Source organism: Aquila chrysaetos, chromosome 1 (genome assembly GCF_900496995.4).
Source record: "Aquila chrysaetos chrysaetos chromosome 1, bAquChr1.4, whole genome shotgun sequence".
Classification (NCBI taxonomy): domain Eukaryota; kingdom Metazoa; phylum Chordata; class Aves; order Accipitriformes; family Accipitridae; genus Aquila; species Aquila chrysaetos.
The window spans coordinates 66,611,591-66,632,550 of NC_044004.1; the positions used below are offsets into that span (position 1 = coordinate 66,611,591).

The 20,960-nt window shown below is 39.8% G+C and overlaps 1 protein-coding gene across 10 annotated transcripts in view; it reads left to right on the forward strand.

Moving 5' to 3' along the window:
* Positions 1-20,960, forward strand: part of WDFY3 (WD repeat and FYVE domain containing 3) — a 187,035-nt gene extending 166,075 nt beyond the window's left edge. For all 10 annotated transcript variants that reach the window (XM_030023894.2, XM_030023903.2, XM_030023921.2 and 7 more), the window contains 14 exons: positions 20-126; positions 918-1,071; positions 3,588-3,679; positions 4,014-4,226; positions 8,144-8,291; positions 9,359-9,513; positions 9,958-10,116; positions 10,984-11,163; positions 12,202-12,384; positions 13,283-13,379; positions 14,394-14,723; positions 15,820-15,931; positions 16,291-16,488; positions 17,153-20,960. In XM_030023894.2, coding sequence (XP_029879754.1) covers positions 20-126; positions 918-1,071; positions 3,588-3,679; positions 4,014-4,226; positions 8,144-8,291; positions 9,359-9,513; positions 9,958-10,116; positions 10,984-11,163; positions 12,202-12,384; positions 13,283-13,379; positions 14,394-14,723; positions 15,820-15,931; positions 16,291-16,488; positions 17,153-17,273 — 2,249 coding nt within the window. In that variant the 3' untranslated portion in view covers positions 17,274-20,960. The remainder of the gene's footprint in view (positions 1-19; positions 127-917; positions 1,072-3,587; positions 3,680-4,013; positions 4,227-8,143; positions 8,292-9,358; positions 9,514-9,957; positions 10,117-10,983; positions 11,164-12,201; positions 12,385-13,282; positions 13,380-14,393; positions 14,724-15,819; positions 15,932-16,290; positions 16,489-17,152) is intronic.

Here is a 20,960-nt window from a genome sequence, read left to right on the forward strand (position 1 = left end):
GGTTTTTAATCTTCTGCAGGGGAAACCCCAGCTTATCACTATGGGACCCACTATTCATCGGCCATGATAGTGGCTTCCTATCTTGTCCGGATGGAGCCTTTTACTCAGATATTCTTACGGTTACAGGTAAAAATTACATCACCTCACTTTGTGTTTCTTGCCTGCAGCACATTTGAGACCTAAGTGACAAATACGAACAATTGGCTTTGTTTTCATCAAATATGGTAGAAGAAATATTTTTAGCAGAGTTGTTATTGCCTGGGAGGTTTTTGATGTTTCTTTGTAAAAGATGTAATGGAATTCACATTTTTTTCTAGTAGTTTGAACATTTTTCTAAGTGTAGGCAGAACAAAATATCAGCAGACAAAAACCAAAGCAAGTTTTATTGTGGAAAACGCTTTGCTCATCATGCTTTATTTGTCTGTTGTTGAAAGGATCATATGCCAGTTGTTTAGTTCTGTGCTGGAGGTGTTGAAAGATTGTTATTTTAAACCAATATGTCTATCCAAAGAGCCATTTTAGTACTGAGTGTTAAAATAAACAAACATTTGCAGAGCCTGGAATTGTTTGCCAGTTTGATGGGTGATGGGGTTTGTAACATTACATGTCAAATATTTTCCCAGACAGAAGCCATTAGGCAAAAAGATTTGTGTTTCTCTGGAAGAGACCAAACTTTGAAATAGGACTAGATGACTCTCCTCTTAAAATTCTGTATATCTGTATCTCAGTGCTTTATGTTTACTATTACTGTGTATCAAAAAGTAATGCAGCTGTTTAAATCCATTGTGTTAGAGAAAGAAACATGCTATGCTCTGTAGTGTCTTTTAGGCAGAGGATGTTCTGATTTGCCACCTTGGCAAAATCTGCTGTGCTGAGAGATACTCTGATGCTGACATGCTTCTCACTGTGTCCCACAGGGTGGTCACTTTGACCTGGCTGACCGAATGTTTCACAGCGTACGGGAGGCTTGGTATTCAGCGTCTAAGCACAACATGGCAGATGTGAAGGAACTCATCCCAGAGTTCTTCTACCTCCCCGAGTTCCTGCTCAATTCCAACAATTTTGACCTAGGTAGGGAGAAGGAGCTTGATTGCAGTGGTACGGGTGCGAGAGCAGTGCCAGACAGTGCAGCATGAGAAAAGCGTCCTCATAGTATGGGCAGAAAAAGATCTGTTTAACTGCATGAGAAAATGATAGATGACTTGCATGTTCTGATATGAAAGCATAAGCAGGACTAATTCTGGTATTTCCTGATACTACATGTTTATTCAATATTATGTTTGAAAGTCTGAATGATTCAGAACTCATTGTTTTATTGGGAAGAGTGTAGCAGGAATTCTTATTTCCTCTGTGATACGTCAGATTTACTTTTTCAGATTTATCAGACTTAAGATATTTTCTCAAGCAGTGAGTGTTTGTTTTAAGCAGTTAATGCAAACTTTTTTCTTAGAATCGCTGAACAAGACACTGAAATACCCAAAAAGGATTTTTGTTTGGAGTAGTGTGGTTTAGTTGATTTTTGTTTTTTTTACCAGTTCAAAACACACAGATAATCAGGTTTTACTTGGAGTTTCTCTGGTTTGCATTTTAATCCATGCAACTTGCTATTCCATGACAGTGTTCGCCATCTTTTTTGCATATTTTTTTAAGCTTTGCAAAATCTGTTTGACAGTCTTAATTTTTAGAACTTCCTCTTAAAGTATTCCTAAAGGTTTTGTTGAAATGTCGCAGTTAGCTTTTGTGAGAGTGATTATTCAACAGGAGTCAAATTTCAGACCTATTGGCCATAGGAGATACATGTTCCTTACTATGTCTGTCACTCTTAACAGTGGCATTAAGCTCTTATTTTCTGAGCTCTGTGCTGTGAATCTAATAGCAATAATAAAGATTAATCAAGTCATAGGTTTTAATGGCCTCAAATCTTTTATTCAAAATGTATTGTAAAAGACTGGAAGCACAACCTTACAAAAACAAAAGCAAAACCAAAAGAAGACCCTGCAAAACCTCTCCCAAGTGTATTTCAGAGTACAGCCATTACCGGAAAAATGTTGAGGTCTCGTCCACTTAGCTTTGTATCTGATAATTTTGGACTGCGACCATCAGAGTTCTAGAAATTCTCATTGAACATTTGGAACAACAGTAGAAAAGGTTTTGTTATGAACAACTGTCAAACACCATGTGATATTTTTTGATTGTGTTAATTCATACAAATCCCGCTCCCCTTCCCCTCAGATAAAGAGAGAAGATGATTCAAAGTCTGGTGATGCAAGCAATGTTTCTGTTGGAGCAATGTACTTAGTACTTGTGTACCCCTGTCAACTTGGAAATTTGTTGATGTTCCTCTGAGCTAATAGGAAGCATGGAACTGTCTCTTGGCAACAAATGACAAAACAAGAATATAATTGGGAAGTTGTAACAAATACATTTTAAGTAATGGTAACATGCCACCATTTAATGTTCAGAGTGGAAAGGGGGCTGTCCGGGACACAGATGAATGTATGTGGCCAGACCATGCCCAGGCAAATCACCAATGTCCTTAGGTGTGAAGGTTTTGGGGGATAGCAGTTAGCTCTTCACTGTTATGAAATTAATATTTAGTCTGTACTCCTGTGATGTGTAGCCATTCTCATGGGTAAAACAATAATTCCATTCCTTGATACAGAATGATACAGATAAAATAAATCTGGGATGAAATACTGTTCCACCAAGGCTTCTCAGTACAGTTTGCTGTTACGCTGTCTTGTACTGGGATTTATTTTCTTCAGAATACACTCAGTTGACATGCCATTACTGTATACATGCTAAACAGATGCCAAATACAGGAAATTGTCTTCTTTTAAATTGGGGCTAGCACATTTATTCCAGTGTTCCTCATAGAATAAGAACAAGGAAGTTGAAAAGAGATAAGGAAATGAACCTTGCTGTGCTGATTCCTCTGGGTGCAAAATGGAGAGCTGCTATGGTAGCAGGGTTGTCTGCTTAGGTGCAAGCTATACTGATATAACAAGATTCTGCTTGTGCAGTGATTGCGGAAGGCTATTTTACTGGCTGTTGTTTTCATTAACTTTCATGCACTGCAGTGGGTCTTTCCCATGACAGGGAGAGAAAAGCAGAAATTTACTTAAATAGAAGCATAAAGGCAAAATAATCACATTCCAAGAGCACTTGATGGGGAAACATAAAAGTTTTGAGTTCAGACTGTACATTATGAAGTTGTGAAGACTGAGGAGGAGTAATCTGATCAATGCCTCTAGCTAGAAGGGTAATGTTTGTTTTGAAGAGCATATGCTGAAACACTATCATCATCTTCAAAAGTCCTAGCAAGGAATATCTGAATTCTTCATCCTGCAAGCAATCTTACATGAACAACTGAGGCAGAATTTTTCATGTTTTATTGCCTGACTTTTAAAAATTACACTATATTTTAAAGAAAAGACTGATATGGCTTGCTTTATAAAGGAAAGGTGTTAGAATTTGATTTTTTTATATATTATAATTTTGTGTCACCATTGCTGTTGCAGTGCAGTTTCAGTGCTTGTCTCCAAATTTTTCTTTCTCTCTTTTCTTTTCTTTTTTTTTTTTAATAGGTTGCAAACAAAATGGCACTAAACTCGGCGATGTAATACTCCCTCCATGGGCAAAAGGAGATCCTCGTGAATTTATCAGGGTTCATCGGGAGGTAATTTGCATTTTAATAATGACAAAAGAAAACGTCAGTTGGGACTTTGTACTGCATATTAATCTAAGCTCGGTCCACGCAGTCACCGCTACTAGCCAGTCCATGAGTTCTGGGTTGAAGGCTAATTGTTGCAAAGATCTGTAGAACCAGTGTTTCCTCCCCTTCCTTTTTGGCTAGGGAGTATGTTGAGGCAAGAGTTCCTTCAATGAAAAGCTTTATCAAAACATAACAAGAATATGTCAAAGTCTATTCTGCATTTTTCTTTCTGGCAGGTATAGCAGACTCAACTGATGACCAGTATACATAGTTTTAATGCATGCCCTTTGAATTTCAGGCTCTGGAATGTGACTTTGTGAGTGCACATCTGCATGAGTGGATTGACTTGATCTTTGGCTATAAACAGCAAGGTCCTGCTGCAGTAGAAGCTGTAAATGTCTTTCACCATCTCTTCTATGAGGGGCAAGTGGACATATATAACATCAATGATCCATTAAAAGAGACAGCTACCATAGGATTCATTAATAACTTTGGACAGATACCAAAGCAGGTATACCGTTTGTAGAATTCTTATTTGCCAGATGGTACTCAAATTGAAATGTGTTAATATAGAACAGGAAAGTCTTTTAGGAGTGAAAATTCCTGGGAGTGTCTTTCCATAAATACTCTTCCAGTGGTGTGAAATCCTTTACATTTCCATCATAAATGCAACGAAGGTCAGCTTTGGGCTTTGCTTGTGAGATTAGAAGTGTCTTTTTTTTCCCCTTTGCACCCTTAAAATAAAGGCAAAATAAATTATGGTTCAACTCTAAAAATCAGCATCAGAAAAAAAATAATGTATGTTCCTGCTGCAAAGTCAGAGGGGAGCAGTGAAAGTGCAACTTTGAAGTAATGCCTAGTGTTTAGGTATTTTAAGTTATCCTGTAATGAAATAATTTCTATAATAACTTATGCTTTCTATTTTTTTTACACCAGTCTCATGGCATTCTGCAGGGCTTGGCCACATGTTTTATTTGAAGAATCTGTTGAAAAAACCCTCAAAATTTAAATTAAGAAGATTGACTCTTGTGGGACAGCTATAGTTAAGGAGCTATATAGACACATTTTTGGTGCAGCTTTAAAGTTTGTGTTCTCTTTAAGAGATTACATTAAATTATTAAATGTAATACTAAATCTAAAGTTTTACTGCGTGGGTTTTTAGTTTTGTGAGGCAGTTGAGGGTTTCTTTCTCTCTCTCCCCCCCCCCCTTTTTTTTTAATTAGGCATTTCTTTAGGGTTTTTTTGCTGTCCAGTGAAACTTTTAAATGTTGTCAGTGAATTTTTCCAATCCTAGGTATAGTTGAAACCACAGATACCTTCAACAATTCACTAGGAACCTAACCCACGTGTTGGAGACTCTAGACTACAGCAGCACATAATGTTTCTGGACAGTCAGAGGGTATTTCCTGTGGGGACCCACTAACAGCTATCTGTCTCTCATTGCTTGGAAGGAAGGCTAAGAACTGCTCATCTATCCTCTTGTTGCAAAAAGGAGTGGTTTAGACCACTTAAAGAATCACCTTCAAGGGTATTAGCAAAAATTATTTAATAGGAATTTATAAAAGTGCGACTTCACAGAATTTGATAGCAGGGTTCACTCTATTACTTAATACACAGATGAAACATACAAAGGAAAATTAAGTTAGAATCAAGGTAAAATTATGTATGCAGAGACCGAAGACACAGTAGAGTAGAAGAGAAACATACAAAGGAAAATCAAGTTAGAATTGATTTCTCGTGATTTGTACAGAGATCAGGAATGTAAAAAGGTAGGGGAGACCCTCCTGTTGAGTCACAAGGTTTGGAGAAGACCCCCTTGCTTTCTAAACTCCTGTCAGAGTCTAGGTGCAGCTGGATCAAGTCCTAGTCCCAGACTTGGTCAGCAGTTTATATCTAAAGGGAATATGAGTATAACAGCAGCCTGAGATTCATTCACAGTTGAATAAAGTTCACGACAGTAACCTATGTATAGGTTTGATAAGCAGTATTTGTAATATACTTGCTATAGAATATTCAGGTTAGTACACACAGACATGCAGAAAGACACTAAGAGATATACATAAGCAAGTAAAATAGATACGCCTGTTAAAAAATTCCCCTCAAGTTCAGTGAAAATATTTACATCAAATGCTTCGGCATCTTTCTCAACGGGCGAAGGGTTGAGCCTCAAGGAGCGAAGAGTATCAGCCCAAGTCTTGTTGGTTTTCAGCGACAGACCTCTGATCTTTGCAAACTGAAGAGTTTGCGAGCTCTGAGAGGTGTCCCACTCAGAAGAAGATGCTGGTCACAGCCTGCTGCAGTCCAGGAGAGATCAAAGGGTCTCACTTAGTACCATTGTTTATAGGTTTGGGAGATGACTGGCTTTAATCATCAGCAAATTACTGGGATTCCAGTTGTGGTGGTACTGTTTCGCATGAGTTACAATTCAGATAAGGAAGGCTCCAAGGCTGTTGGAGAATGACTTAAGATTCAGATAGGGGATGCTCCAAGGCTGTCAGGAGAGGACTGAGATATGTTCCAAGGTTGTCAGGAAATGACTAATTATCCCTACTCCCGTCCCCAGCCTCCGCCAGGCAACAGGAGTCCTTGGTACGGTCAGTGCAGCTCCTTGTCTTAACCATGCAAGAGTTCCTGGTATAGTCAAGGGACGCTTAACCACCCAACTCCTTATGCTAAGGCCTAGCAAGACTTCCCGAGTTCATAGATTAGCCCAGAGAGGGGGAAGAAATGCACCACCACGCTTCTGTGGCTGCTTTTCTCCTTTTCCTTTCTTACGCTGTCTCAGTAATCTAAATATGTAGTGGCTGTGGGCATTTCTCCTCTTAAGTAATAATCAATCACTGCATTGTGATGATAATCAGACATGGCCCAGCTAAAGCCAGATGAACAGATAAAGACTGGGGTTGAGAGCAGGGAAATGGAAGAGCATTGCAGCTGAGTCCAAGGATCTCCCTGAATCTTCAAATGCCTGTTAGGCATGTTTAGGCATAGGTACAAACCTATGATGATCTCATCATCTCTACCAGAAATTGCATGATGCTTTGCTAGAGCAAATAGGCAGACAGCAATAAACTTACTCCTTCCTTAAGTCATTTTTGATGGTGAGTGCTCTTGCAGCACATTTCTGTGTAATTGTAGAGTTTTGCTATGACCCTCTGTGACTTTCCACAGGGGATCTAGGGCAGGCTATCTCAGTGACGTGGCTGCTGTGCGCTTTTTCACTCTTTTGCTGCATGGATGCATAACATGAGGACTACATCTTTATCCCATCTCTTCCACCACTGTTTCCCATTTTAAAAAGTTGTGCTGCAAAACATTCCAGAGCTGGTACTGCATTTGGAAGAGGGCTCTTGCAAACTCTGCAAGGGTCCTGAGAAGCCACAGCCTGGGAGGGGGCAGAGCAGAATGTACAAGCAAGAGAAACAGTCGCTCAAAGGAGAAAAGGAGGAGTGGGTTTCTTGCTGGAACTGGCATTTTTTGAGATCGGTTGTCCATGTGGACACTGTATGATGTGCCTTCTCTCTCTATCTTCTCACAGCGCAGCCAGACGGGAGGCATGCTATAGTTCAGGGAGAGCTGTGGTACATAGGCCTGTTGTTATCCTTTGTACCCAGAGCGTAGGTGTGAGCTGTAGAAATGTGTATGCATGCTCATAGCTCAGCTACCTCACGCTTATGCATGTTCCCTCTGTTATGGATAGGCCAACAGGTAACACATGTCGAAGGGCTGTAAGGAAAAAATAACTTTCGGCCTTGGAATTTCAGTTCTTCTTTCAGTGCTGTAATAGCCTCTCTGTGAAAGAGTAATTGAAATCTTACAAAATAGCACTCAATGTTTATATTTGTCATTTACATATTATAATACATAGCATCTACCATCCAAGATGATGTTTATTATGAATTTATCACGTGGCAAAGCTAGTGTGTATCATTGATGATCATGGCTTATTAGAAGCAATGATCAGCTTGTTTAACACTGAGATACCAGGAATGGTCACTGAAGCAGTAAAATGGAAATTCAGTCACTCATAATGAAAATCTAGGCAGAAGATGATCAGGTGCTAAGACGTGTTTCTTGTGCGTGATTATCATATGCGATCCAATTACATGCCCACCTATGCTGTTACTCTGTTCTTTGGTAGCCTGGCCACCTCCAATTTTTGCTTGCTTCACTTCAACTGCTTTTGCAGCTGGAGGTAGCTTTAAAAATACTTTGCTCATTATGTCCTTGTTGGATTTTGTATTATTTGTTGAAGTCTTATTGAAATGGTTGCCATAACTTATTAGTGAATACTGAGAACAGTTAAGTAACGTTTTCTGACCTGCAGAACTTTTAGATGGTAAATTGGACATACTGATGATCTTTTTAAGCTTGTGTTCTTGTAAACCTGTAATTTTTGATGATAATTAATTTCTTGATGAATTTCAGCTCTTTAAAAAACCACACCCACCGAAGCGTGTTAGAAGCCGACTGAATGGAGAGGCTGTGGGAACCTCTGTGCTCCCTGGTTCCACAAGTGACAAGATTTTTTTCCATCATTTGGACAACCTGCGGCCATCTCTTGCTCCAGTGAAAGGTAAACTGCAAAACCATGGTAATTACACCTGTTTCTTTGCCAGAGCATTCAGAGTTTCAGCAAGATCGTCCTTTTCCATGTTTTGCTTAGTTCTAATGTTATTAATGGGTGTACTTCTGTGAGAAAAACAAATTTAAAATATCCTAATGCTGTAGGGATTACAGCATTATGTTCTTAGCTACCTTAAAGTATGCTTGGGAAGCACCAAATCTGTGCCAGTTTAACGTATCTTTTTTAAAATGGGGGGATAAAATTGGGCCCAGGCACCTCTTTAAAGTTTTAATTTAATAAACAATATTCAGGGTACATTGCTTCTGGGCCTGCGATAGCCTCAATATTTGTGGTTTTTGTAGCAGAAGGATTCTTTATCACAGTGCCAAGAAATACTGAGAAATGTTGGCAGGAAAGGGTGGTGTTGGTAGCTGCACTGAGATGAAAAAAGATGGGGTTTGACTTCATATTTGACATTGGACTGAACAAAAAGTTAATTGTCTGTGAGGCAGGCAAATGCTATACAGTGATTTCTTAACTAGTTGATTAAATGAATCTGTGCCTGCCTGCTGTAAAGAGAGAAGGATGTACTAATACACAGGACATAGCAGGGCTACACTCTAAGACAGGAAACTAGAAAGCACTAATCTGTATTTGCAAAGCTTGGGGGGGAAACAGGTAGGACACCACGGGCTGTAGTCAGGAATGTAACCTCTGGGAACGCTTAGCCGAGATGTTGGAATCTGTACCAAAAACTTATTTTTACTTGTGCCAGAAATGGTGTACAACCACTTTTAATGACCACAGCCATCTTGTCTGAAGAACACCTTGTACAGCATCACAGGTAGGATCAGAGCTATCTGTGATCCTCAGAGTGTTCTCACCACTACTGATGGTGCTTAGCACTGCATTTGTTAGGAATGTAGCAAAAGTTGCCATCGTTGCAGTTGAAACAAAGATTTGTATAACATAGCCAATACAGATATCCTGCTTCTGCAGAGCATCAGTTATTTAATGGGGTGAGATAGTATTTGTCTGTACTAGCAGTAAAACATAACCCCGTCTTCTTTTTTTAGAGCTCAAGGAGCCTGTGGGACAGATCGTGTGTACTGATAAAGGCATTCTGGCAGTAGAACAGAATAAGGTTCTCATCCCACCTACATGGAATAAAACTTTTGCCTGGGGCTACGCAGACCTCAGCTGTAGACTGGGTACCTATGAGTCAGACAAGGTTTGTAATCTGAGATTTGTTTCAGCGCTGGATGTACCAAAAGCAGTTAGTACTCAGTAGTGAAAAAGCTAACAATGGAGATTTATTTCACGTGTGAATGAAATAAGTTTGTACTGCGTATGTTTTATTGCTCCCTATCTGGTGGGCTTCATCAGAATGCTGGCAGAATGACATAAACCAATTAATAATAATTTTTTACCAGGTCTGCAAAACATCAATGAATTAAATCTGTGCAGTTAAAGCTCATCTCTCATGTTCTCTCGGGAGGCATCTTGTGGCAGAGGCTGGAATTGCTTCTGTTTGAGGAAAAACTGCATAAGGGGGTAGCAGCGATATCTTAGTTACTTTAATGGTCCAGCGTGCAGGGTAGCACTCAGGTTTTTATTTTTAACCTACCAAACACTAATCCTTCAAGTAATTCTTCTTTGTTTTCTTTATTTTTAGGCAGTAATTGTTTATGAATGTTTGTCAGAATGGGGTCAGATACTGTGTGCCATTTGCCCCAGCCCCAAACTAGTTATCACTGGAGGAACAAGCACAGCGGTGTGTGTGTGGGAAATGGGCATTTCCAAAGAAAAAGCTAAAGCCCTCACACTGAAACAGGTAAAATACAATAAAGATGCCTTTTACATAAATTATGTTTCAAGATCAAAGGAATTATGAAAGAGGTTTTGCTCACATAGTAAGCTTTGAAACCATGAGTCCAGCAGACCTTTGGAGAACTGAGTTGTCAAGGTACTGATCTGCATTGAAAGTGGGCAAAATGCATCTTTAAAATTGCATCGTTTTTAAGGATAGTTGATTACCAGGAGTTTTTTGGAGAGATGGGGAATTTGGTGGTGATGTTAACAAAATTATTCAGGTATGTTTTGTGAAATCATCTGCTTTATTGTAGTGTTGTATGTAAACAGACTCCTGTTCCAGGGGTTAGGTGAAGCCTAAAATGTAAAAGCGGGGTCTAATACAAGTAGATGTTTGTAATTTTCGCCTCCTTGCAATTGACTTTGCCTTTTTGGTTGCAGCTCTTTCTTGTCTCTCTTATCTTTTCTCAAACATCAACAGAAGTTTATATAGAAGCCATTTTATATTTACAAAGAATTTCTGTTTTCAGAATGTAATTTCAGGTGCAGCTTGGAACACACACTGACCCTATAAATAGGCTACTGATGCAGATGGAGGATGCAGAATGGGTTGGAAATTTATTTTGGGGTTGTTTTTTTCAGTAGAAGGCTATATAACATTAGACCCTTGAAATATGGTTTTGTGAGAGTACTTTTTAAATGGAAAAAAATATTGCTCCTATCATTTTCAATTATGAAAATAGTTGCCAACTGGAAACTTGTAAGTCAGTTGGATCTTCTGATAGGATATTCATGTTTACAATTATCTTTTCACGTAAGTGGGTTTAATATAGTAATTTTTGTGCTCTCTCCTGATAGCAGCTTGTTCCTCCTGACTTTTGTTTTGCAGGCATTACTGGGTCATACTGACACTGTCACATGCTTAACAGCATCACTAGCTTATCACATAATTGTGAGTGGATCACGGGATCGCACCTGCATCATCTGGGATTTGAATAAACTCTCTTTTCTAACACAGCTTCGAGGTCACAGGGCTCCAGTTTCAGCACTCTGTATAAATGAATTAACGGTAAGAACCAAATACCATTCACCAATGTGCAGTGGGAACAGTAGTAAGAGTCAGAAATCATTAAACTGAAGAAAAACAAACTAGGCTCTTCTGTTAGTTTGGCAAAACTTGTATAACTCATCTGAAAACGACTTAGCTGGTTTAGAGCATAATTTGCATCTTTTGTCCAGAGATGCATGTGGGTTTATTCCATGCAGAGCAGCTTGAGCTCAGAAGGGTTTATTAACAGTGCTGGCAGCAGTATAGCTAGTGTGGTGTTCAAAGTGGGTTGTCAGACCTGCCATAGGAGCTAACAAAAGATTTGATATGTGACCTTGGTTGACTTCTGTTCTTTTACGCTTATTTTAAAGGAAGCAGAAGATGTCACTGCAGCTTCATGCAAGGTTAATTGTAGTGGAAACAGACATATCCTAAAAAAGCTTGTCTTCCTGGTGGTCCTATAAGTTACGGGTTGCCATTTATCCAGCTACCATGCATGTCAAAGAATTTGCCTGAGTTGAAACTTTATGTAGCTGATCCATCAGGGCTGGATGGACCGTGCTGCAACTGGAGCAGATGTAGTGGTTGAAATCAAGACAAAATGGGGCTGTAATGCAAGGAGGGGGTAGCAAGAGGCACAGTTTATTAGCTGCTAGTAGTCTGATGGTTGTAGTGTTGCCAGTGTTCTAGACTGCTGATACATGTTTGTGAAAAAGACTTGAGTCAACATGAGCAGAGTCTTTGAAAACTGAAGGGAAAGTACTGAAAATACGCTGTTGGATTGTTATGCTGTGAAAACTGGAGGAATTGGTCTACTCATTGTATGCTGTAAATACAACAAATAGGTTGCTATTAAGTCTAGTTTTCTATGCACAATTTAAAAAAAGTGCGTATCGTCCTAAAGATTTGTTAGGTGGCCAAACTCAGCTTGAATAGAACATCCTGAAAAGTGCCAGCCTTGATGGCTGAACTTGGCTTAAAAATAAGCCTGGTTTATATTTTTGCTGAAGAAAACCTGAGACTTTTATCGAAATACGAAGGTGCTATTTGTCTTTGCAGGGGGATATTGTATCATGTGCTGGCACTTACATCCATGTATGGAGCATTAATGGCAGCCCTACTGCAAGCGTAAACACTTTCACTGGCCGAAGCCAGCAAATAATGTGTTGCTTTGTGTCAGAGATGAATGAGTGGGATACCCAGAATGTCATTGTAACGGGACATTCAGATGGAGTTGTCCGGGTGAGTACCAGGAGTCACTGCTTGGAAAAATAAGTTTACACCTTAGTAGTAGTAGTAGTAGTAGTAGTAGTTACAGAAGTCATGTTTATCCAACACACAGTGTCCTGGCCGGTACCAAAAGCAGTCCTGCTATACTTGGTTGCTCTACCTGAACAATTAGTGTTGCAGGAAGTAAGGAGTCCAGGCTGGGTAGATGATGCAGACTGGTTTTGATGCTGGAACCAGCTGTGTCATTTCTGCACAGGGTGGTGCACTGTATCCTGTCCACAAGTTAGATGGACATTGAAGATTCATGGAAAACTCTTTGTGAGCTGACATTCCTATGCAGTCTTTCAGTTTTCTTTCTCCTTTTTGAGGCACCTGTTGTGATGTGGTAACTAGCAATAATCAGCAGCATACATTTTCCTTCCTGCTCTATTTTGGTCAATTTTTGGTCACTAGCTTTCATGCCTCAAGACTGTAGTCTTTGTTCACCGTTTTTGTTCTACACACCTTGAGACAATTCATTTTGCTGCCTAGAAAGAAAAGAGGAACTTAGTGGCATCTCTGATCACTGCGAGTCTAACCTGATTTTCAGTACTTTGCTGTGTGCAGTCCTGGGTCTGCCTTAACCAGAGTCTGCTGGTCAGGTTGCTATGTGGAGTGGATTTTTTTATTTGAACAGCTAAGGTGTTAAATAACAGCACAAGACTTGTTCACTTGTGATTCAGGCATGAACACAGATGTGCTCTTATAGTATCTAGCCCCCGAAAACAGGGCTTAGTATGGAGATGTAACCTACCTCTTGTGCTACCAGTGCAAAGGCACAGTTCTAATAAGCCATCTTAACTCTAGAAGTAGCTCAGAAGAAAGCTAAGAGTTCAGTACGTGCCACTTTGCTTATCCCCTGTCCCTCCAGTTCTGGCGGATGGAGTTCTTGCAAGTACCAGAAACACCAGCTCCAGAGCCTGTGGAGATGCTGGAAATGCAAGAGGATTGTCAAGAAGCACAAATACGTATGTCTCCTGACAAGTGTTTTGCATTTGTCTTTTATGTGATCTTTGCTATACGTAGGTAAAATCCTATGGTTATACAGTGCAGAATGGACGATGGAGACTTTGTCTCAAAAGACAGTAGACATCCAGTGGGCATAATAAATAGAGTATCCGAGTTCTTTGTTCACCACCTTGCTTATGGGAGTTTCATACTGCTATGAGTAAGAAAAAATCATGCCCATTATAGCTTTTTTTTTTTTCTGTGAAGACTGAACTTTTCTGTGTGTGGTTGTTTCTGCTATCGGTGAACCCAAATGTTATAACATAACAGAAGAATTAAAAAAAAACTCTACTGATGGAACAGCATGCTGTTTAGATAGGCAATGCTGGACATAACATTTTCCCTGGTCAGAAGATTTTGGTCTGTGCTTGATGGGTGTTTCTTTTAGCCATGTCATCTTCCTCTTGCCCTCTTCATATTGAAGATACGATCTGGATTTGGATCTGGATTGCATGAGACTCATTAATAGTTATTATATAAATACAGCTCTTTTTTTTTTTTTGGTGTCACTAGGAATATAAATATCTTCGGCAGTTGCTTTTTTGTATTAAGAAAACCTGTTATTAGCAAGTCTGCATTGTGTTTCTCAGTCAGCCGGAGTTTCAGCATAGCTGACTGTGCTTACTTGTGTAAGTTTTGCTGAAAGGCAGCAAGATTTGGTTTTGCTAACTTGAGCATTTTTGAAAATTTTACTCATGTCTGTCCTAGCCTACCTCAGATGGACTATCATAGGAAATAGCTTCAGCTAAGGAGTGCTGTTTTCTGACAGGCCAGTGCAAAAAAGATGAATAGTGTGATTCCTGGCAGGAGCTGAATCTTTGCAAAGGCTTTGAGATGCCTGCATGCAGTTCCCCTCTAGTCATGCTGTGGTGGTACCTATTGGGTTGTAGGTAGTGTAACAGCAGAACAGGGAAAAAGCTCAGGTTATAAGCAGCCTTGCTAACAATGTCTTCTCTCCTGTTGGGTGAATCCAGGGCAGGAAGCCCACGAAGAGGACAGCAGTGAATCCGAGGCAGATGATCCATGCATAGGCCGGGACACGAAACTGCAGGAGAGCCAGAGTCAACCAAGCAGCACCAGCCACAGGCCTAGGTCATCATCAAACAGAGCAGCAGCAGCATGGTCAGCAGACAGCGGCTCTGATGACTCCAGGCGTTGGTCAGACCAGCTCAGCTTGGATGAGAAAGATGGCTTTATCTTTGTGAATTATTCTGAGGGACAAGCAAAAGTGCATCCCCATGCTCAGGTTAACCACCCGCACCCTAGCTATGCTGAAGCGCGGCACTACAGCAAGCTTAAACCAGGTAAAAGAAATTGGGCACACTTCCTCTGTCAGATAAATGTGCTGTCAGCACTGACCCATAAGGCAGCGTCTCTCTGTCTGTGCAGCTTTGAGCAGGGTTGGCTGACAAATTCCAAAATGGTCAGCAAAGAGAAAAATTTGTGTGCAAACGTTGCATGTTGTTCAAGCTTTTCCTGAGAAGCTGTGGTCAATTTACCCTGGCCAGCAGCTAACCCGCTGACTCACCATCACCACCACAACCCCCTGCAGCAGGATGGTGGAGAGAATAGAAGGAACAAAAGCAAGGGAACTCATGAGTCAAGATAAGGATAGTCTAAGAAGGGAAGGAAAGAGGAAGACAAAACAAGTGATGCAAAGGCAATCACTCACCACCTCCCATAAGCAGAATGATGATCAGCCAGTCTCTGAGCAAATGGCTGCCTTCCCGCAAAACCCCTCCTCTCAGTTTTATTGCTGAGCATGGTGTTACATGGTGTGGAATAACCCTTCAGTCAGTTCGAGTCAGCTGTCCAGCTTGTGTCCCCTCCCAACTTACTGCGCACCTCCAAACTCCTGATGAGGTTTGGGGTGCAAAGCAGAGTGGTGAAAAAGAGAAAACATTGACACTCTGCAAGTACTGCTGAACAACAGCCAAAACACTGGTATGTCATCAAAACTGTTTTAGTCAATACCCAAAACGAGCATTTAGGAAGAAAATTAATGACAGTTGGAAATCTGAGTCTTGACTTTAAAAATAAAATTAAATAATTAAAGTAAAATAAAAAATAAAAAAATGAAGCTATCCCAGCCCTGTCAGGCTTTCGTACAGGACTTCCCTGTGTATGTCACCATTCTCTGCAGCTCCCACTTACAGTGGGACTTACAGAAATTGGAGGCTCTGTGCCTTGTTTTGTATCCTCTCCTTTCTTACATGCACTGGGGAGTAGTTGAAAAATGTGTTTTCCCTGAGTGAAACTTGAGTCATAGAAAGTTATCTTGGGTGCGGAGATTTTTTTCTTTCTACGAAGTCACACATACAGATATGTTGGGGGAGAAAGGAACAAAAATGAGAATAAGCAAATTTGCTTTTTCCCCTCCTATTTCCCACTCATTTCTAGGATACAGATGGGAGCGTCAGTTGGTGTTTAGAAGCAAACTAACTATGCACACAGCATTTGATCGCAAAGACAACGCACATCCAGCAGAAATCACTGCACTTGGCATCTCTAAGTGAGTAGCTCGCAAGCGATTGCTTAAAACGTTTCTTTACAATGTTGTCAGTGGGAAGTGGTACAAACCAGCTATTGTTCTTTGCATAATGCTGTTTTGTGGTCCTTCTGTGTAGGGCAGCCTTGTTCAAGGACTGAGTTTAAAAAAAATCATAAAATAAGTAGACTCACTCAGCTGCACTATGTTACATAGAGTGTTGTTATAGCTCCGTATCTCAGTCAGACCAGGCTAATTTGCGCATTAGTTACTATGCCGGTAGTTTAACGTATTACATATTCTGACATGTAAAATTGGTCATCAATGTCTGCACGTTACTGTGCCAGAGTTGTTGCAGGAATGCTTTTGCTTTTTTCTTGCAGGGATCACAGCAGAATTCTTATTGGAGATGGTCGAGGCAGAGTATTCAGCTGGTCCGTAAGTGATCAGCCTGGCCGATCTGCAGCTGATCACTGGGTGAAGGACGAGGGGGGAGACAGCTGTTCGGGCTGTGCAGTCCGTTTTTCACTCACTGAGAGGCGTCACCATTGCAGGAACTGTGGACAGCTGTTCTGCCAGAAGTAAGTCAGCCAACAGTCTCTTTTTGGGCTCTTCCATACAGAATTTTAAGCTGGGTAAAGCTGTTGCATACTGCAGAACTCTGCTGAAAGACTGAGCTTTCCTTTACCAAAACAGAACTGATGAAGAAAAAGCGTCAAAACTCTCAAAACTTCCAGGGAAGAATTAGAAAAGACAGACCAGCCCCTTTATAAATTCAGTTAGCAAGACAGGTATCAGGAGGGAATGAAATCTGCTTGCAGCTTTGAAAACCTCCCTGTCGCCCATCTGGGAAAAACTCTAGACAAATGAACTTAGCAAAGAAATTTTTTAAAAAAGCAAAAAAAACCCAAAACAAATGAAAAAAAAACCACAACAAAAAAAGCCCAAACTTCTTTTGCAGCAACTAGTTGTTCTTGTCAGTCTACAAGTAGCTATACTTTGAGTCTAAACTGGTGACAATAGCTGTTTTTAAGTTACCTCTCGCACAGAGTCATTGCATTGATTCTGTAGTGATCATGCAAGTTAAATTCTGCTTCTGCCACACTGCATTTTATTTCTTTGTCAAGATAAGTTTGGACAGTTTTCTGGTATTTGAAGTCATGATGATAATTTCCACACCTGGATAGAAAATAGCCAGATTGGGAGAAGACCTGTATTCACAGTGATGTTTGTTTTCCTCTACAGGTGCAGTAGGTTTCAGTCTGAAATCAAGCGTCTGAAGATTTCGTCACCAGTCAGAGTCTGCCAGAACTGCTTCTACAACCTGCAGCATGAGCGGGGTTCCGAGGAGGGGCCCAGAAATTGATGGGGTCCTGGCAAATGGAGACCCCATCCAGCCCTGCCATCACTCCAAGAACTAGTGAGAGTATCACGCAGTGATTGGAAGGGATTAGAATATTGTCTGTTTACACTTAAGTTTATACTGAGTTTTAAGCACTAAAAGTAAAAAGGGATCATTGAATTGATTTGTGTTGACAGAAGGTAAATGAGGCTAACAGCATAATTAAGTGAAGAGCAAAGCCCAGGAAGACGTGATTAATAACCACAAATCCAATAGAACTGTCAACCCCTAAGCCTATGTTGACGTGGCTATCAAGAAAGTCCTCACTTATCCTAAACACCCGTTCTTGTCTTGTTTTTGTAGATCTAGTCATCTTTATCTGGGGGAGGGGGAGGGGAAGGCTTTTTAGAAGATAGTTGTAAATCTGCCTTCTTCGCAAGCAACTGTGTATATTGTAAATAGGTGTAACAGCCTTTTTATCTAAATATGAACTTAACTGCCTGTTACATGGGACTTCAGATTAACCACTATACTTTGTGTGGCATCTTTATCTCATCTATCAATTTAAATATGAATGTTTAAAAAAAAAAAAAAAAACCCAAAAAAAACCAAAAAAAAACCCAAAAAAACAAAAACCAACCAGAAAACTCGAAGGCATTATGCGTATTTCTGTTAAAAATCCAGTCTGTGCATGTTTGTTCTTTCAGTTGCCCACAGTATCTTAATTTAAGTAAGGCTATTCATAGAATTACATGGATTTTTTCAAAAGAAAACATTTTTGAGAATAGGACTTGGAGTATTTTATTCTAGCTGTAAGATAACCAGGAACTAAATTGTACACTTGTGTTGCATTTTATACCAAACTATTTACCACCTCAGTGTTGTTCATATTTAATAAGGCCTCTTTTATACATGTCAGAGCTACAGTTTTGTTAATTACTTAATATTACTTAATGTTCATTAGCAGCTGATTCATGCAGTGCAAGAACCAGCTTTTACCTTCTTTAGTCAATGGCAATTGGCTTGCATATAGGTACAGAATGAATTCCTTGTGCATAGAATTTAACCGCTGCTGTCCTGTAGCTTGTTTGCAAAAAACTTTTGGAACAACAGGCATTGCTCTAAAACAGGGTGATATTAGTCATGTCAGAAATGCTTCTAAGAGCTATCTTTGTGTTTCAGCACATGGCATCAACTTGAGGACAGCAGTAGATTTCCATTATGGTTTTTAAGTTCCAATATGAATTTAATTGCAGTATTTTTTTACTACTCTGTCATTTATTTTGCACTACATGTGGAATGAAGTAGAGACACTGGGATTGGAACATGTGCATCAGATAGGCCCATGGACTTAATTTCTGAATGAGGTCTTGCCAGTGGGTTTTTGGTTAGGGTGGGGGGGGCGGGGGGGGCAGGGGGCAGGCTGGTGTTTGGTTTGGTTTTGTTTTTTAACGTATGTGTATATATTTTGTAAATGGGTGACAAACTGATCTAGATCTAGGTATATTCACAATGGATTCTTTTAAATAGCACTAAGGATATGACCCAAACCAACAGAAGACAAGTGGTCCCACTTTTGCTTTGCTAGTACTTCTGTAAGTGTCTTCACTCAAGACGAGATTATCCTTCACTTAGAATGATTTGAACAGACTCTGGCCCTGGGACAGCAGATGGTTAAAACCGGCACTGTCATCAGAATTGAACCATCAAAAATGTCAGAACCTCTGCGGTGGTGTGAGCTTCTTCCAGAAGGTCTTTGGCACTGCGGGGGCACACCTGTCTTCTCTTGATTTGAGCTTCTAGCAGTGAATAATTTGTTAATACTGACCACTTACTATTTACCCTGGTATCACATGTTTATGCACTGAAGGTTAAATATGTATTTTGATACATGTTTGTTTATTATATATGTGCTGGTCTGTAAAATGAGATATATTCCTGTTTTGGTATGTATACTAGGTCCCCAAATGAACAGAAAGGCTTTTCTAGAGCCCTTGCACACTGTTGAGTAAATGCAGGTTTGTTGAGATTAGCTGACCCAAATTTGGATCCAAAGAGTGATGATCAAATAGCCGTGCTGCATGGCTACCCTGACAGATTTGTCCCTAAAAACAAGAAGAGGTCCTCAGTAAGCATGTGCGGAGCACTGGAATTTCTGTGTTCAGCTGTTCTCTCTAACGTTGCCTTCACCCTTCCCAAAATGATGCGAAACCAGCATAATTCAGAAGACAGGCTAGTGGCCTTAACGTTTTCAGTTTGAAGAAAAGGCTCTTTTAACAACTTTTAAATGTCTTTGAGTCCACAGAGTTTTCTTCCCCTTGCCTCCAGATTTCAAATCAAAACCAAATTTAAGGAAGTTATCTTTTCTATGGACTGGAACTTGCACAGCCATATAATTAAACCCTAATAAAAACAAGGTTTATGACAATAACACTCACATAAACTAAACACTAAAGCAAACAGTTGGCATATAGTACTAATGTGGGGTCATGAAGATAGTGGGCCGTCAGTAAAGAGGTAGTTGACTGTGTTCAGCTACATCAGCACGTTGTACGGGTGTTGTTCTATGCTTCTGATGTTTGGCAGCTTACTGAAAAAATCAAGGTCATTATTCTTTACAAAGTCTGTAGTTCGGAGGTTAGTCCCAGTTTACATTTTGCAAACAAATCACCACAGCCCTCTGACTTAATTCTTCGGTTGCGCTGTTCCAAAAACCACTTTCTTGCTTGTAGGAGGTGGAGGGGAAAGAAACACACCTGCTCATATTTTCTCTGGCAGCTGGTGCTGTGGGCAACTGTTTTGACTACTTGGGAGTGGGTTTTTTTCCATTTCTTTCAAGCTTCTAATGCAAATTCTTGCTTTGTTTTCCATGTAAAAATCTGTTGAGCAAAAATATACTCATGTACACTAACATTAGTAGACTGTATTCTCTGCAAGTACCTCACGTCTTCTCCTGCCTTGTTCTTTGTAGTATACTTATTCATGTACTCTTAACATTCGTATGTAGTGTGCAACTGTAATGTCATGCTTATGAGAGGGGGTTGGCTGCCTCCAGCCAACATTCATCAGTTCAATAGCGAAACACTTTAGATAAGTTATTTTGCACTTTCTTATGTATAAAATTGGTAGAAACTTATATTTGCTTTGTATCATTTAAAGACTCTTTTTGTTTCAGTAAATGAACTGTGTATAAAATACTTATGCAGTTAAAACTGTTTTTAGAAAGTATTTTTAATTTCAGCAAGTTTGGTTACTTGTTGCATGACTATTAACACAGCTGACTTTTTGTGTCAGTGCAATGTATATTTTTTTTTTGTCCTGTTATTAACTTGTAAGCCCTAGTTAAATGGCCATTTATTTGTACAGCATCAGGAGTAAATTGAAGATAACTGGCTAAGACTGGAGTGTGGAATTTTGTACTATATTGCAGAATCCAATATCTGTTTTTTGGTGGTTGCGTAAAAGGCCTGGCGATTTACTATCTAGTGTGCAATCTGTGATATCTGAATGTTCATTGTATATTTGTCTCCAATGCAAAAAGGTAGAGTAACACAATTACAATACATGATTAAATGCAATAGTTCAGGTACTGAAGTATTTTTTTCATTTCAAATAAATACCTGCTATTTACCACCAAAAAAGCTGTTTTGCGTTTGTTGGAAAGACGCAACATTTGCAGCTGAATAAACATTTTTAACATGGGAGTGGTAA